This window comes from Macaca thibetana, chromosome 3 (genome assembly GCF_024542745.1).
Source record: "Macaca thibetana thibetana isolate TM-01 chromosome 3, ASM2454274v1, whole genome shotgun sequence".
NCBI classification, from domain to species: Eukaryota; Metazoa; Chordata; class Mammalia; order Primates; family Cercopithecidae; genus Macaca; species Macaca thibetana.
Window position 1 is genome coordinate 151,673,261 of NC_065580.1, and position 26,605 is coordinate 151,699,865.

Below are 26,605 nucleotides of genomic sequence, written 5' to 3' on the forward strand. Positions count from 1 at the left end.
GACTTCATAGAAATTTAAAAGTTTTGTGCTTTTAAAAGTTTGTGCTTCAAAGGATACCATCAAGAAAGTGAAATGACAACTCACAGAATGGGAGAAAATATTTGCGAATCATATATGTGAGGAAGCACTTCCATCTAGACGATGTAAAGAACTCATAACTCAACAACAAAAAGACAATAATCCAACTAAAAGTGGGCAAGAATCGGAATAGACATTTCTCCAAGGTAGAAATACAAATTGCCAACAAAAACACACACAAAAAAGATGTTCAACATTATCAGTCATCACGAAAATGCAAATGAAAACCACGAGATACTGTTTTACACCCAAGTTGGGCTGGAATCAAAAAGTCAGGTAAAAACAAGTGATGGCAAAATGTGGTGAGATCGGAACTCTCAAGGCTGCGGGAAGGGATGTGAGATGGTGTAGACACTTGGGAAAGCAGGCTGGTGGTTGCTCAAATGAGTAAACACAGCTACCATAGTCCCAGTGATTCTACCTTAGGTATATACCCAAGAGAAATGAAGACACGTCCACATTGAAACTTGTACACAAGTGTTCACAGCAGCACCGTTCATCACAGCTAAAAGGTGGACACTGCTCAGAAGTCCACCAACTGCTGAATCGACAAACACAGTGTGGTGTCTCCACCCGGTGGGGTATTATTCAGTGACAGCAAGGAATAAAGCCCTGGGACAGTGTGCAACACGGACGAACCCAGAAACCACATGCTGAGGGGAAGAAGGGAAAGGACCACACGTGACATGGTTTAATTTGTATGGAAGCTCAGAAGAGGGACCCCAGGAGATGAACAGTGGCCAGGACTGGAGGGAGGGAGGGTGGCAGAAGGGCTTCCCTCTGGAGTGATGAAATGTTCCACAGTCAACGGGGATGGTGGTGGCAGAGATTTTTGAATATACTGAAAACCACTGGATTGTACACTTCGAGTGAATTGCACAGAATGTGAATTACATCTCAACAAAGCTGTTCAAAACAATCAAGGGAGACCCATATCACAATTTCCAAACCACACAATCCTTAATGCTGCTTGATTTCTTATTACTTCCATTTTCAGTGAGAATGATTTTTTTTCACGTATTTGATGAAAGTGTTTCTCTTATAAATTCCTGTGCTTTTAAAACTCATTTTTAGAGGGGGTATTTATCAACTTCTAAAAACTAGGGTATGGACACGGAGTCATTTTTGCTGCTAGTATTGGTTTTCAAACCTAGTACCAGCATGTTCGAGGAGCACGCCACTTCCTCCTAATGGTCGAGTAGCATTTCCTCCCTGGCTCACAGCCTGCGCTCCCCATGGCCTCGCTCGCCCTGAACCACCCAGGACACGTCAAGTAGCGAGTTTCCTCCTTGGCTCACAGCCTCCACTCCCGGAGCCTCTCTCGCCCTGAACGACCCAGGCTCTCAAAGCTGCTCTCATGCCAGCTCCCGATGCTCACGGCTGGCATTTATCGAGGGCTCCTCTGTCCACAGCACTGTGGAACCATGCTCCATGCACGAGGGAGCATGCACCTCACAACTATCCTGGCACGTGCATTTTACAGCCAGAAAACCAAAAGTCCGGACAACCGGCTGACTCCAGCCCCACGCCTCGCCACACCCCCGCACACCACCCACACGAGCACACGGACCTCCATTCACTCCGCACGTCCCACACCTCACTACACCCCTGCACGTGCCTCACCACACCCACACACACCACCCACATGGGCACACGGCCCTTCATTCACTCTGCACGCTCACCCGTGCTCCTGCTGCAAGCTCAGCCTGCTCGCAGCACTGAAGATGCGTTGGAGAACAAAAGGAGAGGGTCTCAGCTCTCGTGGCTACTGTACCTGGCACAAAGTGAATGGAGAGGTGCTTTCGGGAGGCAGGAGGTACCATGGAGCACACAAGTCACATGGGAGAGGGCCGAGGACGCCACGGGATGACCACGCCAGGCCAGGATGTGCAACGGGGAAGGGGCCAAACAGAAGACAAGAGAGAGTGGCAGCATGGCAGCCAGGAAGCACATTCCCCACAGAGGGACACTGATTTCTTATGTTGCAAAGTGGCCCCCCAGTGGTAAGGCCAGACACCTACTCAGCCTGCAACATCCTGGCCACCCAAAAGAGGACAGGCAGTCCCGGCTGCCATTGGGAAGACAGTCCCCTTCCTAGGAGTCTGCAGGGCCACCAGATGTCCAGTGTCCCAGGGACACGTCTAGGGGATCATGTAGCAGGCATCCCTCTTTAGTGCTACAGTTTAGCTGTTCCTCTCCACCAGCAGAGCCCCGCAAAGGGGCATGGGCCGCATTGTTCTCATAAAGACTCTTCACCAGGAAATTAGCATTTGATTTGTGTTTTCACAGAGGCCTCCCTGGGGACCCAGCTGCAGCCCGGGATGTGACAGACAGGTACAGGACCACCCAGAGGCTTCACCCTTCGCCCACGTGGGAGAAAAAGGGCCACCTGTCGGAGAACAGTTCACCACAGTCCACACCCTGGGACCTCCTAGGTCCCGAGAGACCACGGTGCAAGGAGGGAGCCCTTGGCCGAGGCTCCCAGCCCTGGGTGGCCAGTGGGCAAAGCATCTCCACCACCAGGACTCTGCTGTGACGCCGAGCTGGGCTGTGAGGGCCGAGGAGGAAAGGTGTGGGCGGCCTTTCAAGCTGGTGAAGGCCCACTCGGTTTTCAAGGGTTTATAGGTTGCTCGTTAACTGGGTTTTCTCATGGAAGGCCCCAGGGCAGACTCACGCAGCCAGGTTCCCACAGGGCTGCCTGACCTACCTAGACCCCAGCTGTGACAGCCACACTCGTGCCTGCTGGGGCCTGTAAGCACCTCCCAGGCACCAGGACCTGTGCTGGATGCAAGACCCACGTGTCCTCCAGGAATCCGCCCACACCAGGACCGCTGCCCACACCAGGACCGCTGCCCACACCAGGACTGCCACCCTGGGGTCTGCTCAGGGCACCCAGCTAACCAGGGCAGGCTGGACCTCAATGCAGGTTGGGGTCCCAGGCCCTGCTCCTGACCATGGACCACGCCTCACCCCGGTCTGCTTCTTGCCACAGGACCGAGCCTCACTGCAAATACCTAGAAATCATCACCAATGAGGAAGGCAGGACTGGCTGGGAAGTGAGGTGCATGGAGGCGGTCAGCCTGGGGCACCATGGCCATCTCCCTGGTGGACACAGCAGGAGGGGCCTGTGTTCTGCACACCCTGGCCACCGTCGGCAGGGCAGCCCCGACCTGGGGCAGAGCCAGGCCCATGAGCTGCTGTGGGGACACTGCAGGCACCACCCTCCCAGCTCATGCCCTGGAAAGTGAAGGCAGGCGTGCCATACCCCAGCGGTTCCAGCTCCCTCCGACACCACACCCGCCCCATCTTCCAATGCTTCCGATCACTTCTTTGACAGTGGGACCCCCATCATCACGCTGGGCCTTATCCTACTGATGAGGGAAAGTCTGCAGGGCAGACCCCGGCCTGGCTGGATCTGTATGGCTGTGGGCCCCACCCCTGGGCCTGGGCATGCTTGCCCAAAGGGGCCCGGCCCTGCTACTACCTGGTGACAGAGACTACGATGTCCAGGAGGTGGTGGAGGCGGAGGCAGAGAGGGCAGCGCCTACCCAGCTGAGGACACAGGTGAGGGTGGGCTCAGGGGCAGGGACACCCATGGTGAGTGAGACACGCGGATGATGCAGAGCCAGAGAGTGAGGGGCCCTCCCCGCAGACATGACGCGTGCCTCGGTGGCTTTGCGGTTTTCATCATGCTCTGCAGTTACAAAAATAAAACTCACAGGTGGGATTTAAAGAAGAAAAAGAGCAAGGCACAGGCACCGAACGTGGCACAGAGGCCCAGGACCTGGAGCCAGGGGTCAGCCCTGCAGGGCCTGAGGAGCCCACCCAGCTACTCCCAGTGGCCCCCGGCAGGCCTGAAGCACCTGCTTTCCTCACAGCCTCACAGGCGCAGCTCTGGACCCTCTATGTGAGTGGGCAAGAAGCCAGGGGGCCCTGAGAGCCCAGGGAGGCCTCTGCTTCTGAATTTTGCAGAGCTTGGAGAAAGCAGCAAATTCCAGCCAGAGCCTGTGTGCCAGGTGAGGAAGCTAAGCTGGTGTGGAGCCGTCACACAGCAACAGCCTCAGCCAGCGTTCCCACCCCGCAGCCCCTGCCCTCGCATCCCTGAGCCTGGGGAGCTGGGCCGGAGACGTTTGCCCCATCGTCGGAGGACCGGCCCCTCCGCCAGTGCGACTCACGGCCTGCCAGCCTCCCCTCGTGCTTTCTGGGTGCTGGCCCCACAGAAAGAGTGGGAGGTGCCAGGGTGGGAGGTGCGAGGTCGGGGCGCCAGAGCGCAGCCCGAGACTTCCTGGTTTGCTTTCGCTCAGGAAGTCATTCAGACAAACCCTCCCATCTCCCAGGCCTAGTCCCCACTCCTTGCTACATTCGCAGCCGGAGACTGTAACGGACACCACAGGTTCGCACTGAGCACTCAGGGGCGCAGAGAGCGGCATTTCCTGAGCATCTTGGAGGCTGGGCTCTGTGCTTGGCACCAGGACGAGCTGCACTTCCAAAGCCAAACCCTGCTTGCTGCACGCGCCCAAAGCCGCCCAGGGTGGCAGCAGCTCCAGGGAGAACACGCTCCGAACACCGCCACGGCTCGCAGACCCGGAGGCCCGTGCACAGGATCCAGGACGCCCGGAGCCCGCGCCAGGCGCTTCCGTCAGCCAGGGACCGGCCGCCAGGGGGAGCCAGAGGCCCAGGCATTGCTCAGCAGGCGCCGAAGTCCCAGTGGGAGCCTTAACCAGAAAGTTCACTTTGCTCTTTGTTTCGTTGGACGTTTTTATTATGAGCGTAACGCACACGTGGCAACATGTAAAGGCCCAGAAAGTAAAAGGTCGTGACCTCTCTGCCCACCTGCCCGTGACCGGCGGGCACCCGGCATCCACAGCCTCTGCTCACGCACGCGAGGCACGCAGGCAGCGAGCACAGCGACCCCCACCGGAGGAGCCGAAACGGAACGCGCTGCGCCCTCCGCGCCCTGGACCACGGCCACTGGACCACAGCCACTGGACCACGGCCACTCAACCACGGCCACTCAACCACGGCCACTCGGGCCTGTCCAGGCCGGCCTGGGGTGCTGCGGCAGAGCAGGTCCCTCCCACCATGTTCTGATGGGGAAATGACCAAGGAACACGTTTGTTTAGGACAGCACTGTCCATAACAGCAACAGAAACATCATCTCTAATTAAAAACTTTGACATATAAGGGTCACATTTGTGAGGTGCCTGGTGGGGTCAGAGGTGGGTGATAAGCATGGCCCGCACCTCTGACAGCCTTTCTTTGTGCCGGGAGCGGCCCTGCCAAATGGCCATGAATGTTCCTAGGCACGCCCCGTGGCTTTCGGTATCCACCTCCACACAGACCCAGAGCAGCCCCTTGGCTCCCACCGACCCCCAGACCACACCAGGGAGCCCCAGGTGGCCATCTGGAATGTGTCTCTGGGTGCCAAGTTACATGTGGGCATCTAACTTCATTTTCTTCCTTCTGGCTGCACAGACAGACCTGCTAATGTGTCTTATAAGCCACTCTGCCCACAAGGATTAGATGCGCCTTTGTCCATGTGCTGCAGAGCTCGTGTGGCCCTGGCACCATGCAGAGGTGCCCTGAGCCTCAGTGGGCTCCTGCCGGAGTTGAGCAACCATGGAAGGGCTCAGTGCAAATGGGGTCTCAGCCTCCACAGCACACACTCCCTCTCAACTGCCCCTTTCCCTTTCTTGCCTCGAACACCAGCCCTGCAGAGTAGCCCAAAGCCCTGAGAAGGGCAGGCCATGCGGCTGGCAGGAAAAGTAAATCCAACATCGAGAAAACAAGGATGGGGTGCACAGTGTGACCAACACTCCCTGCCCAGGTACCCAGGGATGAGCTCTGGAGGCCAGGTCTGGGGTCCCCTGCCCAGCCCTGGAGTGTGAGGGTCTGAGTGTGTGTGTGTATGTGTGTGTGTGTGCAGTAGAGTGCCTGTGTGATGTTGTGGTGTGAATGGCACACACCCCACCTGCAGAACTTTGGCAATAGAACCCATCTTCACTATATACAGGAACAGATGCAGGGAGCAGAAGCCCCAGCCATGGCTCCTGCCACAGCCAGCTGCTCCCCAGCCAGGGCCCCCCCTTCCAGCCCGGCTCACCCCTAGCCAGCCCCTCCCTAGCCAGGGTTCCCCCAGCCATGGCTGCCCCCCAGCCAGCAACTCCCCAGTCAGGGACCCCCAGGCATGGCACCCCCCGCAGTCACAGCTCCCTCCCCCGACAGCTTCCCCACCAAGCCACATCTTCCTCCCATCAGGGACCCACAGCCACAGCTCCCTCCTTCTAGGGCACCCCCAGCGGTGGTCCCCCCAGCAGCCTCAGCTCCCTCCCTGCCAGACCCCCTCTCCCAGCCTTAGCCCTACCCCAGCCACAGTTCCAGGGCTGCAGGGGTGGGGCACTTTCCCGCCATCCAGTCCCATGGTCCCCACCCCCACGGGAGTTCCATGTGGCCTCCACGTGGCCTGAGGCACAGTCGCCCACAAAGATGACCTTTTTGCCGAATTGAAAGCCTTCTCCTTCCAGATAGAGCAGGAAATGGAACCTCCACTCCCCAGCTTTCAAATCACAAGAAATGCAGGAAGTCAGGAAAATGAACGCAGATTCACACTGGGGTGGCAGCACAGTCCCTCGTCCCTGCCCAGCTCACGCAGGCTTCTGCCCGCTGCACACGCGGGATGGGCCCAGGGCAAGGACAGCTGTTTTGCTCTGACACTGCTGTACAGCTCACTCATCCCTGGGCCTGGGAACTCCTGGCTGAGGGGCTTCTCAGCCCAGGGGCCCACGATCAGCTCAAGGAAATCAAGGGCTAGAATCACTGTCACCCGTGTGGGCATTTCACCAAAGGGACAGCAACCCTGTAGGTAGGGTTTCAAATGAGCCCCCTTTAAACATGCTCCTGCCCCCAGAGAATACTGTCTGCAAAGGCCCCACGTTGTGCTGGTTTCTAAAGGCACCCAGATGAGCCTGAGGCCCCAGTGTCCCCCTCGCCGACTCCAGGGGGCAGGAGTTGGCCACCCTGCCTGGGCCATGGACCTGCAGCTCTGCTGTGAAGGACAGTGGGTGAGGCCAGGACCCCAGGGTGCATTTCACAGGGGCTCAAGAGACGGGCTCATGGGGTTACTGATGGGAAGAGCATTTGTTCATAGGTGTCCCAATTAACAGGCCCAAGATCCTGACTGCAGAGGAGGCCAACACCCTGAGCAGACCTGTGCCAGGGAGCACCGAGGGCATGTTCGAGGGGCGCACAGGTGCCCGTGATGCCCCGACAGTGCCTCAGCCCAGGGCAGACCCTTCTCCCCATAGGACTCCTGGCTCCCCATCTACCCAGCGTCTACCCCAGCAGGCAAACGCTCACTTCCTGCTCCCTGACCCCACCTCTGCCCCAGTCAACCCCCTACTCACTCCCGGACTCCCACAGCCTGGCTCTGCCCATGCCTCCCACCTGACACATGGAAGCCGAGCTGGGGCTTAGAGGGTGGGTGCTCCCCAGCCCCCAGGGTCATCAAGAACGGGCTGCCCATTCCCGGTGGGTGTGTGCTCAGAGGGAAGGCCAGGGCTCCATGGCCCAGCTGAGCACCTAACACTGCAGGGGCTTCCAAACCCAGGCCTAACCAACCCACTCATGGACCAAACTGCTGGAGGTCTCTGATGGGGACGCCCCCACTTCCTCCTCCTCCCTCCACCCACCCCACAATCCCCTTCCTCCTTCTCCCTTCTTCCCACCCCCATCCTACTTCCCCCTCTTCCTTCCTCCCTCCCCCCACCCCCTTCCTCCTCCTCTCTCCTCCTGCCCCCACCCCACCTTCCTCTCATTCCTCCCATCGCCCCCCTACCCACTTCCCGGGACTCACACCTGTAGCGTGGCATCCCGGCATCCCTATATCTGCCCCCGGGAAGGTGGGCTCACCCCACCATCCCTACCTGCACCCACAGAAGAACTCTCATGGCTGAGACAGAGCAGCTTTCCTTCAGCCCTTGGTGCTCCAGGGACAAATCCCACTGAGCACATCCCTCGGGAAACCATGCAGAACCAGCCCCCGGCTTCCCCCGACTGGGCTTTCCTGACCCAGGCTCTCAAGCCGCAGTCTGTCAGCATCACAGGAGCCACGGCCTGGTCTAGAACCTGCTGTTCAAAGGCCCTGGGTCACCCTTCCCCAGAGAGACCCCAGCAGAGCCCAAAGGACAGAAGCGATGTCCCTTTCTGGGAAGCCCAGCTCTGGGGGCTGCAACCCGCCAGGACCCCGCCAAGGTGTGGGGCAGCCTCCATCTTCTCCCCGCTGCCAGCCAGCCCTCCTCACCCCCGATACCCAGGAACCACCTGCATATGCAGTCTTTGGTCAGGAAGAAGGTGGAGGCGGAACGTCCAGGTGCAAATTCATTCAGCCTCTGCTTCCCTCTGAGGAGAAAACACACTGGGTTCTTCTCCATGACTTTTTAAAGGTTGTCGCAACAACCCTGCTTGTACATGCCGAGCCTCTGAAGCTCACAGAGCTGCAGGAAGCCCTCACCCCGACTCAGGCAGGGAGTCCCAGCCTCTGACCTGATGCTCAGAACTGCTGCAAGACCCCCTGGAGAGTGCCCCAGGAGAAAGCAAGGAAAGCGGGTCTCAGAGACAAACTCTCTCACCTGGGCCTGTTAACTGCTGCCTGGGGGGTCAGATGGGAAAGGTACCTGGTTTCTGAACTGACAGCGGAGGCTTCAGCCATCCCAGCATGGGCCGCCTGTCCCCAAGGGCAGAAATGCTGTGGCCCTGCACCCTCTGGTCAGATGCTTCTGTCCTGCCACAACCCCCTCCTGCAAGAGCTTGAATGTCACCACCCCCCCGGTGAAGCCACTGCCTCTGGTTTCTGGATCACACATCCATGAGCCACAGGAGCACAGGCTTGCACAGGAAGTGTCTGCTCACATACCTGGCCCATGCACCTGCTCACACATCTGGCCCATGCACCTTCTCACACATCTGGCTCATGCACCTGCTCTCACATCTGGCTCATGCACCTGCTCACACATCTGGCTCATGCACCTGCTCTCACATCTGGCTCATGCACCTGCTTACACATCTGGCCCATGCACCTTCTCACACATCTGGCTCATGCACCTGCTCACATCTGGCTCATGCACCTGCTTACACATCTGGCCCATGCACCTGCTCACACATCTGGCTCATGCACCTGCTCTCACATCTGGCTCATGCACCTGCTCTCACATCTGGCTCATGCACCTGCTTACACATCTGGCCCATGCACCTGCTCACATATCTGGCACCTGAGCCCCCAAAGGGTGGGTGTTCATTCCCCTCTGCCCCTGATGGCCTCTTTCCCACTGTGCACACAGACTGGGGTTCCTGGGGGGCTTGCCTGACACCACCTGGCTCCTGGCACCTGCTCAGTGCCCCTCAGCCTGTCATGCCATGCCACGGCCCCGCCCCTGGCCAGTGCTTTCAGTGAACCCATTTGCAGGGGAGAAAAATTGAGGCACAGAGAAGACACATGACTCAACAGTCACACAGCTGGCCAAAGAGATGCTGCCTGTCAGTGTAAAGAAAATTATCGAACCCCACATGGGACCAAGAGCTCAGGAATGTGAGCGGCTGGGGGCTCCAAACGCCGTCCAGCTCATCTTCCCAAGGGGTGACCTCAAAAGGTGTTCTTGCAGGAGCTCTTCCCATAGGACAAACCCAGGTCACAGGGGCCATGGCAGCCACGCGAAAGGAGCCTCCTTGCGGGCCCTGGGCCAGGGTCTGTTGGATCAACCTGAATCCACCTAAGACCTGCAAAGGCCCTGGTATTTTCTTGGTGCTCTGTGGCCCTGCCCACCTTCCAGACAGAGCTACTACCAGGCACAGGCACAGACGCCCACAAAGACAACCAGAGAGGCTCCCGGGCTTCACTCTCATGGAGCTGGTCCAATCCACACACAGTGAGTGCTAGCAACCTCAAATTTTAAAGTCTTTAAAGCATGTTACCTATAAAAATAAAGGGCTCTTAAGAGCCTTAAGTTGAAAGATTGAACTAAATGTTCTGTGCTATCATCCAAACTTTCTGTCCACATCTGAACAAACCCAGCACATCCCTCTCTCCTTGTCCTTCTATAAACTCACAAGGTCAGAAGGAATCAAACATGAAAGGGTGTCCGTGACCCTCTCAAAATGAAGTCATTATTACTATTTTCTTTGGCTAAACGATTCGGTCCAGTTTCGAAGAGGATTAACATCTGTGCACACTGCTGTTTTTGTCTAGAACCTATCTGGGGTTTCTCATGCTTATTCTAGGAAAAGCAGCCGCAGGAGGCACCTGTCCCTAGAAGGGTGAATTCAGTGGAACGTTTGGCATAACTCTGCTGGAGGCGCTGGCGCAGGGTTCTGCCTTCCACAGCCCTTGATTTCTGTGGGTGGAGGGTGAGGCCCCTCGCGGCTGTACCGAGGGAGGCCTGCACAGGGCTGGCTCACAGAGCAGGTTGTTGCTCTAGGACGGCCTGCTACGGGGCTATGTGCCGCCCCGACCCACAGAGCCACGTGCCCAGAGACATTTCAAGGACGCTTCCAGATCCCAGCCCATGGAATGGCTCAAGATTCCCACCAGCAATCACAGAGAAACTGGCCATTGTCCTGCCAGGCTCTGACTCCAGCAGTGTGGTCCAGTGAAGCCACAGGCGCTGAGGTGTGGCAGATGTGAGGACTCGAGGGGGTTCTCGGCCAAAAAGTGGGTGATGAAAAGTGGCAACGTGGCTCCAGCAAGGCCTGCATAGCCCAGGGGGCCGTGTCCGCAGAGCTTCCAGCTGAGCGCCCCAGTCCATCCCACTCCAGGCCCTGTGCAGAGGCAGAGGAGGCCGCTAGGTAAATATCTGCCTGATTTAAACCTGGAGGCAACCGATGGGCCGCATCACCCACAACACAAAGTGGGGGGTCCCTCAGCAGTGTCTGCAAGGCTGCCTGCCTCAGACTCTCAGTGAGACCCTGGAACGTGGCCTCCGCCAAGGCCACCTCTGCCAGCCCAGCCCCAGCCCCAGCCCTGACCTTCAGGACCCCCCATGAGGGCACCTGTCCCCCAAACCCAGGGAGGCCCTGCTGGGGCAGGGAGAGGCCTGGGGCTTGTTCCAGTCTGTGCTCTGGAACTTTCCTTATCTCCAACCTGTGTCTGCTCTAAAGTGCTGGAAGGAGGCCAGTGGGGACTGAGGTGGGCACCACCCAGGGCATGCAGCCCACAGCAGGCTCAGCTGTGGGAGGGTCTCCATGGGCTTAACAGGATGTGGGCTGGGAAAGCAGCTCATGACACCCTTGTTAGCAACGGGGCAGGAATGAGAGCAGCTGTCACCAGGGGCAACAAGTGCAAAACGAACCCAGGGCTGCCTGTGGCAGGAGCAGTCAGTGCCCACCCACCCACACACTCACCCGTCCTGGTGCCCCCACTGCACCCCGAGAAGCTGAGCGCAGGGGTTCTGCTGCCCCCACCAATGCGCGTGGCTCAGACCGTCTGTGACAGCCTGCCCTGGCAGCCTGCCCTGCCTGTGTCCAAATTGTCTCAAACGGCAGACACCAAGAGCCGCAGACAGCCAGCTGGGATTGTCTTGGGGGCCTTCGGGTCTGCTGGGCCCTCCAGAACATCACCATCTTCCGGGGACTTCCAGGAATTGGTCACAATGAGTCCACACTCCTGTGGGCCGTCTAGACCTGGCCTCCACCCCTGACCCCCAGGGCCACCTGGTGCTACCTGCCTACCTCCTCTGGGCCGGGGGTCCAAGCAGGCTCCACCATCTCTGCAGCCAGCAGATGCTCGGTGGAGGTCACCTGGGCCTCCCCACGTCTCTGCAAACACTGCCCTTCTGTCCTTGGCCCAGAAAGGGTGGGATACCCTGTGTGTCGGTCGCCCACCCTTGGAGAGCACAGAGGCGGGCTCCCTCCAGGCCTGCCTGACAGCCCAGATAAGCCGCTATGAATGGAATGCGACCTCCTCCGGCACAGGCGCAGGTGTGTCACCCCCAGCGTCACCCCCAGCCTCGCAAACAAACCACCTGGAAGCCAAGAGACCAGTGCCTGCCTGTGAACAGTCCTGCTCGGCCCGCCCGTCAACAGGCAAGGGCACCCCAGGCCTTATTTCTAGGTCTTTCTACAAACCTGATTTTCAACGGCCCAGCCTACTAAGGGCAGGCGAAGCGGTCCACGCGTTCTGTTCCGTCTGATCCGCCTTGCTCCCAAGCTGACCCTGCCTGATGGGGTGACCACAGCTGGCAGAGCCTCGTGATCCCGGCTTCCCAGGCCAGCCCACAAAGGAGCTTGCCTTGGTGGACGAGCGCAGACTGAGGGCCAAGGAAAGCCAGCTGGGCCATCGATGCTCCCTTGCAGTGTGGCCTCCTGCCCAGAAATAAAGGCAAGTTCTCCCAGACCAGCCACGAGACCCCAGGCCGAGACGCGCCATCTCCACATTCTTGGGCTTCCAGAGACTTAGGCAGCCGCCCACGCTCTCCACCAGCCTTTGTAACCGGACCCGGGGTCACCAAGAATGACCCTGAACCTGCCCAGGGTGGATGCCCCACCCGGCCCCTCCTCAGCAGCTCCCCTGGGCACAGCTGGAGCAGAAGCCCAGGATCCCAGTCTCGAGCCCCCTCTCCAGCAAACAGCAGGCAGCAGAGGACCCGGGTGGCGGGGAGGCCCCTCCTGCCATGTCAGTCGTAGCCCATGGAAAGGCTGTGTCCTCCCAGAGCACTCAGGGTGAGAGGCGCCAGGGAGGTGCTTCGACCTGTTTGGAGCTTTAGCTCTGATCACAGAGTTCCACACACGCAGGAGAGGTCAAGAGGGCACTAGAAAGACGGGGGGCCCTCAACGCTTCACGGACACAGCACACGCAGGAGAGAACGAGAGGGCACTAGGGAGACGGGGGGTCCCCAACGAGAGGGCGCTAGGGAGATGGGGGGTCCCTAATGAGAGGGCACTAGGGAGACGGGGGCCCCAATGAGAGGGCGCTAGGGAGATGGGGGGTCCCCAACGAGAGGGTACTAGGGAGAGATGGGGGGCCCTAATGAGAGGGTGCTAGGGAGATGGGGGCCCCCAAACCATGACCCCGCTTCACAGACACAGCACTCCTGGCCCGGCACCGCTGTAGAGGCAGGAGCTGCTCTGCTGGACCAAGGCGGGCAGGCGTCAGGGATGGCTTGGTGCGGGGAGCCCAGGTCCCGTGCACATGGGCCCAGAGGAGGTGGGGAGGGGGCACTGGCAGCCGAGGACACACAGTGGCCTTCACAGGCCCTGGAGAGGACACTGACAGAGGCCGCAAGAGCCTGTCCGTCACCTGCAGTCCGGCTCCACCATCCTGGGATCCCGCCGCCTGCTCACAAGCACGTTCATTAGCTCAGAACTCAAAACTAGAAGATGCCTCCAGCCCCGTCATAAGACCAGAGAGGGAGAAGAGGAGACAAGAAGTGGAGCCTCCCTGGGCCACGTTCTAAGCAGCCGAGCCTGGGTGCTGGGCGCACAGTGGGTGACTGAATGATGGAATGGGCGGGCACTGCCAATCAACGTCCGCTGACTCCTCTCCTCCTGCTCTGGGCACTGCCCCTTCCTCACAGGGACCCGCAGCAGCCATCGCTGACTGTGACCGTCGCCCACAGCTCACCGTGGCAACTGTGCACCTGTAATGTCCATGCCTGGGACTCTGGCCTTTCATCTCGGGGAGGCCTGGCTGAAACGTTTTCCAAAGGAAAGGAGACAGGGAAACAGACTCTCAGATCCCTGCCGGGATGCAGTTAAAGAAAGCTGTAGAGTCTCGGCTGGGCGCGATGGCTCACGCCTATAATCCCAACGCTTTTGGAGGCCGAGGTGGGCAGATCACAAGGTTGGGAGATCAAGACCATCCTGGCCAACATGATGAAACCCCATCTCTACTAAAAATACAAAAAAAATTGGCCGGGTGAGGTGGTGCACATCTGTAGTCCCAGCTACTCGGGAGGCTGAGGCAAAAGAATCGCTTGAACCTGGGAGGCAGAGGCTGTAGTGAGCCGAGATTGCGCCACTGCACTCCAGCCTGGTAACAGAGCAAACCTCCGTCTCAAATTAAAAAAAAAAAAAAAAAAGTAGAGAAGCTGTGGTGGACTATTATACACCCATGAAAAGGGATGAAATGTGGGTCCGCACAACAACATGACGTACCTGGAAACGCGAGGCTTGTGAGAGGAGTCAGACACAAAAGGCCGCACACCGTGGGAGCCACTTGCGTGAATGGCCAGAACGGCCGATCCACAGAGGTGGAGATTGGACTCACAGGTTCTCGGGGCTGGGCAGTGGGCTCCCTATCCCCGGCGTGTGAATGTTCTAGAATTGGGCAGTGGTGATGGCTGCACAGCCTTCTGACTATACTAAATGTCACTGAATCGTTCACTTTAAGATGGTTAATTTTATGCATTGTGAATTTTACCTCAACTTTAAAAAGTTAAAGAATCCAATTGTTTCCAGCTCTTCAAAAGATGGAACATGACAAGGGTGGAAACTGGTGGCCTCGGTCCTGGCTGCTACTGAAGTCTCCTGACCCCACAGACCCCACCCTTGGCCATGCCTGGCTGGTCACTCTGGCACGCCAGGTCAGCTGAGGGTGCCCCTGGCCCCACTTTCTCAGAGCGGGCTCAGTCAGTCTCCTGGTTCCCACAGTGCTGCATGTTTGAGGCCCAAGGCCACCCTCACCACACGATCCTCAAACTCTGAGAGACCCCAGGCCCAGACGCCACCTGCTCACAGAAGCACCGGACCCCACACCGCACAGCACTCAAGATGCCCACGGAGGGATGGGGGCAGTCAGGAAGGCTTCATGGAGGAGGTGGTGCCAACGGGCCTTGGCCGGTGTGAGCAGTGGGCAGGAGTCGGCTGCCTTGGCTGTGACCCAGGAGACCTTGCGTCCTCCCAGCTCTGCAGGGCCAGGGACAGCATCTCCCAGGACAGAACAAGCAGGGAAGTGCCTGACCCAGTCAGACTCATCCAGGCCCAGGGTGTATGAGTCACCTCAGCTCATTAGTCAGGCCTGAGCTCATCTCCAGGTGCCGGCACATTCCCAAGGCCTCGCCCCCCTTCCGCTGGTTCTGAGTCCTGCAGACCCAACCCCAGGCCCAGGGCGCACGGAGGTCCCGTGACGGCGACCAGCACGAATGCTGGGCCTGGCAGACCCATTGTCCGGCAAAGGCACCCAGAGCACTGGCCGCCCCTCACGGCAAAGTCCAGGGTACACGCAAGTATGCACGGAAACCTCAACGCCTGCCGGCCTGCCCACCCCACCTGGAGAATTCCGCTCCCCACCCGCCGTGGTCCTGGTGTGTGCAGACACGTGGCAGGGGTGTGAGGTCAGGGGCAGGGGTGGCCGCAGAGCAAGAGGGGGGAGCCTGGGAGAGGCAGAGCCCATGAGCACGGCACCTGGGCACACAGTCTGGTCAGTGCCAGATGGGTCAAGAGGCCTGAGGCAGGCATGGGAAGCTGGTGGGCCGGGGGAGCCAGAAGCCTCAGGGACTGCTGGTGAGTTATGAGGGGCCACATCTGGCCTCCTGGGTCAATGCCAACCTTAAGCCCCAGAAGAAAGGGGTGGGGAGAAGCCTCCAGGGGCCACCGGCAGGACAGCAGGGGGAGGTGACACTGAGATTTAAAGAGAGAAAGGGCTGCGATGGAGGCGGATATGGTACCCACACGGAGAACAGAAAGCTGGGCCCAGCCCCCAGCGTGGCTGCCCATCAACACTGAGTCCAGATATTCCAGTGACCAGACCCCACACATGCTCCCGAGACAGCCTGGCTTTTTAAACTGCAGCAGAAAGCAAATGCACAGGCATCACCTTCCAGAAGCGTGAGCGTGAAGCTGGGGCGTGTGCACCTCAGGAGGCTGCCCTGCTGGGGTGCGGCCCTGGGGCAGCGGGGCTGAGATGCCCCTGCGTCCTGAGAGCACCTGTGTTCACAGCGCCCCCGCCTCCCCTCCCCTCTGCTCAGCCCCCTGCCGTTCAAGAGGCAGCTCCTTCCACCGCGGGGAACTCAGTCCCAGCAGCACGGGCACCCCCCAACGCCACCCTCCCAGACCCCTCAACACTTAGAGGAGAAAAGACAGAGAGGAGGCCCCAGAATGGGCAAGTGTCTGCGAGGGTGCAGCCACCAGCTCCCAAACCTGCCGGACAAAGCGGCAATCAGCAGCACGTGCAGAGGGCAGACACTTCCGTGGTCTCACGCCAGGGCTGAGCATTCAGTGCTGCTGCCGTCCCGGCCAGGCCTGGCACCCAAAGGGACCCGCGCTTTCCTGCTCAGAGCATGGCAGGGTTTCCAGGGGCTCCCAGAGCCGGATGTGATGGGGGAGCCCTGCAGGGATCTGGGCTTCTCCATCTCCACAGGAAGTGTGTGAGCGCCCACTGGGACAGCAAGCGCAGCCTCACCACACTGAACCAGTGGCCGCCCTCTCTCAAAATAACTCCAGGCCAGGCGGGGTGGCTCACACCTGTAATGCCAGCACTTTGGGAGACCAAGGCAGGTGGATCACCTGAGGTCAGGAGTTCGAGACCAGCCTGGCCAACATGGTGAAACCCCATCTCTACTAAAAACACAAAAATTAGCCAGATGTGGTGGTGCTCACCTGTAATCCCAGCTACTCCGGAGGCTGAGACATGAAAATCGCCTGAACCCGGGAGGTAGAGGTTGCAATGAGCTGAGATTATGCCACTGCACTACAGCCCGGGCGACAGAGCAAGACTCTGTCTCAAAAAAAGAAAAAAAAAGTAACCCAAAAGTCACTCAAACTAAATGTCAATTCACTTATGCCCTGGCCAGGCAACTGCAAAAAGGTGGGGAAGCAGGAGGGGGGGGGTGGGGGCGGTGCCCTCTAAAAACCAGGACAGTCGCACTCAGCCCCTTCCTGGGTTCTCATCCCACATGAAAGAAGCAACAGGGATGCGGAGATGAGGCCTCACGGTGCTTCAAGCAAGAACGACGGCGTCCTGGCAGCCGGACCAAGTCAAAGTGAAGTCCGCACGCACAAATGTGCTGTTCTGACTTGGGATAAGTGTGGATCCCGTGAACCCCGAGAGCCCTTGGCCCTCTGGCTCCGCTTTGGAAAACAACGTCCCCTGCCAGACCACCTGGGGAGGATGGGGGTCACCACAGGCCCCCAGGGGCGTTTCCTTCCTGCTGCCCAAGTCCAGAGGCCGCAGGCCCCGAACCTGCCCGAAGGAGCCAGGAAGGCTGGACGACGACAGGGACCCTCTGACTCCAGACACAGGATCCCACCTTGTGCAAGTCTGCAGCTCAACTCCACACCTCACAGGGCAGCCCCCGGGAGGCTGCTGTGCAGTGTTCACACAGGAGGGTGTGGGTGAGCGGGGTCATGGCCCCTGCCGTGACTGTTTTCAGAGGCCTTGGGCCACCGGAGAGTGAGGCAGGGGGTCCACCTCCACGCACACCTCTGGGGGGACAGTTGCAGGCACCCCAGGGACGGGGCAGCACCAGGGTGCTCTCCTCCAGGGGAGCCCAGTCTGTGGCTGACAGGCGTATCCAGGGAGACAGGTGGACGCGGTCGCACTGTACTCCTGGCACACACACACATACAGCTGGGGCTCCGACAGGCGTGTCCGGGGAGACGGGCGGACGCGGTCACACTGCACTCATGGCACACACGGCCGGGGCTCTGCGCAGCCTGTGGCTGGTGTGAGGAAGGAGGCGGTGGGCGGTGCTGCCCACCCATCGGCTCACAGGCCCAGCAGCACCAACGGAGAGGCCACGATGCCACAAGTCAGACCCACCCCCTCACCACGAGACTGAGTGACCCCCGAGCCCAGGGCGTCTGTCTGAGAAACCTCCTGCGAACAGCTACAGAGGAAATTTTCAGGTGCAAGACATCTGCAGAAAGTTCTGGAACCCATGCCTGGACCGGTTTGGACCTTCAGTGGAAACACATGAAAGAGAAGGAAAACCAGCTGGGGAAGGATCCCAGCAGCGGCGGCTCAGGTCTGGGAGAAAGGCGCAGGCGAGGCAGTGCCTGAGCAACGGAGACCGACAGGCAGGAGGTGGGACGGGCTGCGCCACAGGCCTCCCGGGGTCCCCACGCCACTGCACACCTAGGACTGCGGGAGGGTCAGTGGGGGCCAAGGGCTGCCCCGGAAGGGAGCCGGTTTTCAGGAGCTTCCAAGCTGAAGGGCAGAAGCCGCCAGGACCTGGCCCAGCGCTCTGGTCCAGGGTCAGGTCACACCTCAGACCAGGGATTGGAGGCTGCAAACTGGAGGCACCACTGGCCGCGTGCTTGCGAGTTCTCCACTGGCACAGGTGGGCCGCGGGGGCCTCGAGGAAGCGCCTTGGCACTGTGGGAGGTGACTCCATGCAGGCTCAGGCACGGCCGCCTTGGGGGTCGTCCTCCGTGGGGCACCTTGGGGCAGGTGTCCTTATCCCGGGAACCCTCGCCCGGAGACCCCCAGCTAACCCGCAGCAGATTTGCACTCCAGGCATGTTTACCTGCGGCCACACACCTCCCCGTGTGGCTCCCCGCCCTGCAGAGAGCGCCTTCCACTGCTCCCTGGTGGATCCCTGAGCCTGCCTGTGCCGTGGGCCTGCCAGCACCACCAGGGCCCACCACAGAGGTACAGGAAGCCTGGATTTGCTCCTGAATTGCTGTGACTGCCACCCCCTCCACCTGAGGTGCCCCTGTGTCGCTATGGATGGCAGACCGGGCACTGCGGGAGCTGGGGCAGCCTGCCACGATCCTGACACGTGGCCTCCTTAAGCCCTGCACTCCCTGCCTTCCCCCTAGCACCAGCGCCTGGGACCCTCTGCAGGGACTGTTTCCACCAGGGCCCAGCAGCACTACCCAGCACCCTGGCCCGGCTTCATGTGCAGGACCTGCTGGCAGGACAGGCCCCTGTCTGTGCATCAGAATTCGCTGGGAGGCAGCTGCTCCTACAGCCTCAGATTCCAAATCCAAATGCCCAACAGGAGGGCCCTGGGTGAGGAGCTGAGTGTGTCCAGCCTCTGTCCCGAGGACACTGCAGAATCCTGGTCCAAGAGGGTCTGAAACTGGCCGGTAAGGGACCCACCACAGAACCACGGAGTCTGCAGGACGGAACTGCCTCCACCCGGCATGAGCAATACACTCAGGAGAAAACCAAGCTATCCTCCAAACGCGGGGCTCTGGCCGGCCTCCTGTTAATATGTGACTCCAGCCTGAGGTACCTAATTCAGCATTAACTGGAGTCACTCAATGGCCACGAGCCCCCTGGTTCTGCAGTAACTCAGATGGGGGTGGAGACAACCTGGGCTCACCCTGAGGAGGCTGGGATTCAAGAGAGGCCGATCTCCAGATCCACTCACATGACCCTCGGAGCCGGGCCCTCCAGAAGGCGGGAGGCAGGAGGCGGGAGGCGGGAGGCGGGAGGCGGGAGGCGGGCACCGGCTGTGTGTGGACACAGCTTTGGGAGGGTCCTGCTGCCGCCCAAGGTGCTTGTGGGGCTCCACACCTTTCTCTCGGCAAATAACTGAACGCAGCAGCAAGGAAAGGGAAGGCGGTGGAAGCTCGGGGAACGTACCCCAGCCCAGCAAGGGCGGCTGGCTGACACTCAGGGGCTGCACCAGCCAACACTGGGGACCAGACCGGCCAACACTTGGGAACTGGACCAGCTAACCCTCAGGAACCATGTCACCATGGAACGTAAGCCACGGTTTCCAACTCCCCTAAGCTCCAGGACACCATTTCCAAGCTCCATTTGCCCTATGGGGAAGGAGAAGTGGTCAAAAGTGAGGACATTAAGACCACTCCGGCCGGGTGTGGTGGCTCACACCTGTAACCCCAGCTTTTTGGGAGGCCAAGGCGGGCGGATCACTTGAGGTCAGGAGTTTGAGACCAGCCCGACCAACACGGAGAAACCCCGTCTCTACTAAAACTACAAAAAATTAGCCGGGCGTGGTGCCGCATGCCTATAATCCCAGCTACTCAGAAGGCTGAGGCAGGAGAATCTCTTGAACCCAGGAGGCAGAGGTTGTAGTGACCAGAGATCACGCCACTGCACTACAGCCTGGGCAACAACAGTGAAACTCCATCGCAAAAAAAAAAAAAAAAAAAAAGCCACTTGGACCTTCCTGAAATCCCCCATCACGTGGTCTCCCGAAGAACAGACCCCTCCACCTAGGAGGCCCACAGCCCCGCCTCACCCAGTGGCCTAACCTGGGGCTGCCACCTCCCCTTTCCTTGGCAGGCTGCTGGGCGGAGTCCCCATTTTTCACCCCCCGTTTTCCCAGACCAACAGCTGGGAGAGCCTGTGCCGCCCACTGTGCCCTAAGATCTGCATAGCACAGCAATTCACAGATGCCTTTTGCTGTCCTGCCACAGCACAAGGTGCGTCAGGCCAGACAGCCACGCACAGGCCCCGGCTCCTGGCTTCTGCCATCTTTTCTGTTCCTGCAACTCTACCCTGGAGCCTCCCACTCCTTCAAAAGCTGCAGGAAGAGGTGAGACCCCTCAGTGCCCACAGGCAAGGTCCCACCATTGCACTCCAAATGCCTGCACCAAGCCTGTGGCCCTCCTGCCCCTCTACAGACAGACAGCAAGGGGATGTGCCAGGGTCCCTAAGCCAAGTCCAGGTGCTCAGGCTTTGCTGAGATTAAACCTCACAGTGAGCCTGTGTGTGCACATGTGTGTGCAGGCCTGTGTGTGCCTGCATGTGTGTGTGTGAGCCCATATGTGTGAGCCATGTGTGTATGTGAACTTGTGTGTGAGCCTGTGTGTGTGTGTGTTAGCCCGTGTGTGCGGGAGCCGTGTGTGTATGTGAACCTGTGTGTGCCTGTATGTGTGTGTGTGAGCCCATGTGTGTGTCAGCCATGTGTGTATAAGCCTGTGTGTGAGCCTGTGTCTGCATGTGTGTGTGTGTGAGCCTGTGTGTGAGAGCCTGTGCATGTGAGCTGTATGTGAACCTGTGTGTGTGTGAGCCTATGTGTGAGCCTGTGTGTGCCTGCACATGTGTGTGAATCTGTATGTGAACCTGTGTGTGTGAGCCTGTGTGAGAGCCTGTGTGTGCCTGCATGTGTGTGTGTGAGCCCATGTGTGTGTGTGAGCCACGTGTGTATAAGCCTGTGTGTGTGTAAGCCTGTGTCTGCATGTGTGTGTGTGTGTGAGCCTGTGTGTGAGAGCCTGTGCATGTGAGCTGTATGTGAACCTGTATGTGTGTGAGCCTATGTGTGAGCCTGTGTGTGCCTGCACATGTGTGTGAATCTGTATGTGAACCTGTGTGTGTGAGCCTGTGTGAGCCTGTGTGAGAGCCTGTGTGTGCCTGTATGTGTGTGTGTGTGAGCATGTGTCAGCTGTGTGTATGTGAACTTGTATGCGTGTGAGTTGAGTGTATGTGAACCTATGTGTGTGTGAGAGCCATGTGTGCATATCGGCCTGGGAGAGTGTCTGTTTGAGTGTGTTGGCATGGAATGGGGTGAAGATGGCACCACACCACAGGCAGGAATGGAGGGTTGCAAGCTGAGAGGCCACACATATGACACAGGTCATGGTCACGGTGCTCAGGAATTCCAGAGGTTCAGCTGGCCTTGGGGGACCCAGGCTGTGTCCTGTCACAGGGCCCTGAGCCTCAGGTGCTGAGGTGTTCAAAGGTTCTCTCCACTCGGTGGTCCACTTGGCTGCCTAATGCCTGGGAGGTGGCAGGAATGAGGGTCTCTGTGCCAGGCAGGCATGGCAGGTACCTGGCCAATGCTGAAACAGTGTGAGCTTCCTTCCTGGCAACCTGCCAGCCACCCGACCGGCTCCAAGCCTTCCAGGCCTACAGGCAAGAGAAGGGGACTACAGGAGTGAGCAGGTTAAGAAATGGAAGGCCGAGGTTTTCCAATCTAATTAACAGCATGACAAGCCAGGACCGGATGCTGACCCGCATGGAGCCTTGCACAGCCAGAAACGCAGAGTCCTGCTCTGCTCCTGAGACACTGGGGCTGTCACTGCAGCACAGCTCCAGACACTTCCACACGGGCAGACTCTGGCTCTCCAGGCACTGCGGCACCCTCTCCTCCCCTTCCCAGCTCTCCTGAGGCCTGTGGTTCTGGAATTCTCTGCTCTGTGCAAGCATGACTGCGGCCCTCCTCCTGCGTCCAGCTGCACCAGGCCCTGGGATCCCAGACGGGCTTCCCCTTCGCAAGGGGCTCAAAGCAAGCACCTGTGGGGGTGGGGGCAGCAAAGCCGTCTGGCCAAGGTCCCTTCTCTAGAGTGCCTGTCTGTCCGTCTGTCCTTGAAGAGCCTTAAGAGTACAGGGCGGGACAGGCAGGCACCAGCTGACACAGTACCGGGCAGGGACCAGTGCAGGAGCTTGAGGCAGGGCTGGGTGGGGTGGGGGTGGCCAGAGTCTCCTGGCGGGGAGCAGATGCAGATGAGTGGCACAGACTGTCCTCATGCCCTCCTGGGAGAGAGGCAGGAATCCGTGACCAGGACAGACAGAGTCAGGACTGGGAGAAGCAGAGCAGGTGCCTGAGCTTGGCCATGCACAGCTTCCAGCGAGGTTGGGTCATCCACGGCTCCCCGAGGTTCCCCGCCACCGCTCGCCGCACCCCAGCACAGCCGAGAGCTGTGGTTTCTCCTCCCATGGAGTCCCGCATGGCTACCCACTCCAGGTCCAGCCCGAGGGCACCGCCTTCTCTAGGCTGCCTTCCCCACACACGCCACACCTCCAGCCCCAGAAGGTTCTGAGGAGGGGAGGAGCTGGGGCCCCCACTCGCCTTCCTGTTGCCAGGATACAGGCCCAGGAAAAAATGCCACAGCGCTGGATTAATGTCTAGACAGCGTGACCTTTCCCCTGGTTCTCTAGATATAATTGGGACCCAAATTGTCCGGTGTCATGAGCTGACAGCAGGGATGAAGGAGGGGGCTGTTCTCGGTGCCCCAAGGGGACTCTGGGAGAGGGAGAGGACCGCCCACTACCTGCGTGGGGGCTGCATGGGGACAAGCCAGGGTCACCCACAAAGGCGCTTTCTGTTGAGGGGACGTCACCTCTTCCATCAGCGATGACACAGCTCTGAGATCTCAGTGTCCTCGCAATGGCTCCCATTAACTCCCTGCTGCCCGTCCTGCCAGGCTGGTGCCACGAGACCCTCGGGGCTGGGCCATGGGACAGGTGCCCGTCCTGCCAGCCTGGTGCCATGAGACTCTTGGGGCTGGGCCGTGCGACAGGTGCCCGTCCTGCCAGGCTGGTGCCACGAGACCCTCGGGGCTGGGCCATGGGACAGGTGCCTGCCCAGCCCTGCAAACGCATCCAGCAGGCATCAAGGGCTGCCAGGCACAGAGACTCCTACTGCCAGCAGTGCACAGCGCCAGCTGCGACAGCAACGCCTCTGCCAGGAGACGCAAAGGAGACCAGCCCTGACGCTCCTGTCCCAGGGGGGCTGCTGCACACTCAGGCAGAATGAGGGGTCCTGAGGGGGACCCTCGGCCTACCCACGGCTCCCGGGGCAGGTGACTGGTCTGGTCCTGGTGTTTATCTCAACCTCGTTGTTCAGAAGCTGCTTTTTATTATTTATGACCATAAAAGGATGTAAACAAATTTCTGTTTTGAGTCAAAACTACCTGGGTCCACCGGGCAACAGAGCAGGGACGCAGCCTCAATGTGGAATCAACAAGCCGAGGTTGTGAGAAGATTCTCAGGAGTGGGGTTCAGGGAGGGAGAACTGAGGGCTGGGGTTTCGGGGGGCATTTTACTTTTTATTCCAGGCAGTGCTATATTGGCTGGGATCTCAAATGCTGAATAATGCTCCTGTTGGACTTCAGTAATTTTAAAAAATAGAACTGTTTAAAAATCATGAACATTTCACAATGCAACCAAATGGCCCCAGGTCCTCCCCTAAGCATGGTGCCCACCCGTGGCTTTGAGGAGGGTCCTTCAGCCCCAGCCAGGCCCTCTGGCATTTACACCCAAAACACCCAATAAATCTGCTGAGAGAAACACCGTCCTTGGCGGTAAATAAAGTCCAGGCCACTCTGCAGCCCAGCTCCCACCCCAGGGCCCGAACGGGGATGGGCGGCCTCAGAGAGCACCCAGTGGCCCCAGGTAGCCGGACCCGAGCCTTCGGAGCCAGCCTGGCCTTGGCAATCCTGCAAGCACGTCACCACACACGGCATCACGTGCCACCACACACGGCATTGAGTGTCACCACACATGGCATGTCACTACACGGCATCATATCACTACACAGAATTACATGTCACTACACACGGCATCGAGTGTCACCACACATGGCATCACGTGTCACCACACACAGCATCGAGTGTCAACACACACGGCATCATGTCACTACACAGCATCGTATCACTACACAGAACTACATGTCACTACACACGGCATCGTGTGTCACCACACATGGCATCACATCACTACACAGCATCATATCACTACACAGAATTACATGTCACTACACACGGCATCGCGTATCAGGGCCCAGCCCCAGAGCCTCTGGCCAGGGCTGTCCAATCTCTGCTTAGCCCTTTGGCATCCCTGACCTGCCACTGACACTGGGGACCTGGGTCCTCTCATCTGTCCTTTACTGAAGAAAGGGAAGAGCAGACCTGCAGCCCCGATGCCCCCCAGACTGAGGCGGTGAAGACTATGGCACTGTCTGCCCCGTGGAGGGGCTGCTTCTCCATCTCCCTGCCTGCCTGCTGTCCGGCGGGCCTGGCTGGTTCCACATGACAGAAGCTCCTCTGGAGGATGTGTTGGTCATCACGCCTGGCAGGGCTGCAGGCACAGGGGGTCAGGGGTGGGAGGGACCCAGGAAACTGACACGAAAGCAGAGACAGCCTTGGAGGCGGCTGGGAGGCCCCTGAAGAGGTGCCGCTTCCCTGAGACCCCAGGAAGAGACGTGAGCCAAGGAGGGCGGGCTGTGGACACAGTGGGGTCAGGAGGTGCACAAGGCAGGCTGTACAGAGCAGGTGAGAACGGCCAGTGAGTGTCCTGAGGCTCAGCGAGGAGGCAGCCTCTGCGTTCACTGCAGCAGACAAGCGACCGGGCAAGAGTGGCTCCAGAGCCCGCCCGGGAATTCGTCTAAACACCCAGCAGTTGTTCACAGGCCACCAGCTCCTGCCACAAAGCAAGGGAAACCACCAAGAAGGGATGGCTACCTTGATGTGGAAAGAATGAGCCCAGCACTGAGCTGCCTTGCCAGAGACATGCTTCCCTAGCTTGGGGACCCTCAGCAATGCTGGCGGGCAGGCATGGGAAGGGCACACCCACCCCACCACTTCAGCAGCTGGGGGTTGGGATGCAGACCCCTCTGCCCCCACCAGGGATGAGCACCTGGCCAGCTCTGCTCAGCGCTGTCCTCGATCTGCAGATCAGTCCACAAAGAGCTTGGAGTCAGAGCCGACTCCCTGGAAGGGAAAGGTCTTGTCACTGCACATCTAGACAGCAAGCCCTGGCCGTCCAGCCCCACGCCAGGTGCCCCCACTCACAGCCAGCGCTCCAGGAGCGGCACGTGTTAACGAACAGGCACCTGCCCTTCTCGACAGCAGGACTGGCCATGCCAAGGCCACCTCCCGGGAAAGATAGGTCTGGGGTGGGAGGAGAGGCGGGAGATGCAGAGTGCCACCAGCTGCACTGTGCGTGGGGCCTGGGGAAGGAGGCTGGAGGCCAGAACCCCCTTCTCTTTTCCCTACAATGCAATTCTCCCCACCCTTAGCGTTTTCCACCGAGCAGCACCTCCTTTGCCGCTTCATGGGAGTGGCACCCAGGACGGAGGGCCCAGCTCTGCCCAGGCCACAGTGGCCACAACAAGGGATGCAGAGGATTTGGGCCAAACCACATCCCCGGGCAAAGAGTGGTCACACTTCTGTCTGTTAACAGGCCTGGTGCGCAGGTCCTGGGCGTGCTGAAAAGCCCGTCAGGGAACTGGAGGGAGCCGAAGTTGGCACACAGAACACCAGACAGACCGCGGGCCTGGAAACGCCACGGAGAGGGCAGCTGGGCTGGGCAGGGCGGGGGCACCCGTGAGAGCCTCGAGTCGGAAGAGCACACCTGAGGACGCTGAGCAAGTCACAGACCACAGGACAGGGAACCTGCAGGTAAAACGGCCGCAAGGCCCAGGGAAGCCCAGGGCTCCCTGCACAGCAGGCAGGCATGGCCAGGGCCCAATCCAGAGACTACAGTGAACAGCCCACAACACAGAGAAGCAAGTGCAGGAAGGAGGTGAGACAAGCTGGAGCCATTCGTACCCATTAAGAGGCAAAGAATCCCACAAGGCCCTGACAAGCCGGGATGTGAGTCCACGTGAAATACAAAAACCAGCAGGGTCTGGCAGCGAGGGGAGGAGCTGCTCCGGGGGAATCTGGGCGGGCTCTCTGGGATCCCAGCACCACCTTCGGAAAGATCATTCCCCAAAACACATGTTATCTAGACAGCGACCCGCCATGACCAAAAGCAACCAAGCACACCAACACTCCGAAAAGCCCTTTAACAAAACTAACTTAGGGAACTAGCATTATTTCTGCTGAAAACAGAAGGGCAAAGATCAAATTAGCTGCTTCCACATATCTGAAAACTCACGGAGCAAGAAAACATACCTGA

The 26,605-nt window shown here is 59.2% G+C and overlaps 1 protein-coding gene across 1 annotated transcript; it reads left to right on the top strand.

Moving 5' to 3' along the window:
• Positions 1-17,409: 17,409 nt before the first annotated feature.
• On the top strand, positions 17,410-23,861 carry LOC126950953 (uncharacterized). Its single transcript, XM_050784865.1, is given in 9 exon segments — positions 17,410-17,605; positions 17,861-18,088; positions 18,201-18,258; positions 18,345-18,435; positions 18,572-18,655; positions 18,826-19,018; positions 20,349-20,464; positions 20,466-20,516; positions 21,828-23,861. Coding segments are annotated over 9 exon segments (1,281 nt in total). The 3' UTR covers positions 22,092-23,861.
• Positions 23,862-26,605: the final 2,744 nt, after the last annotated feature.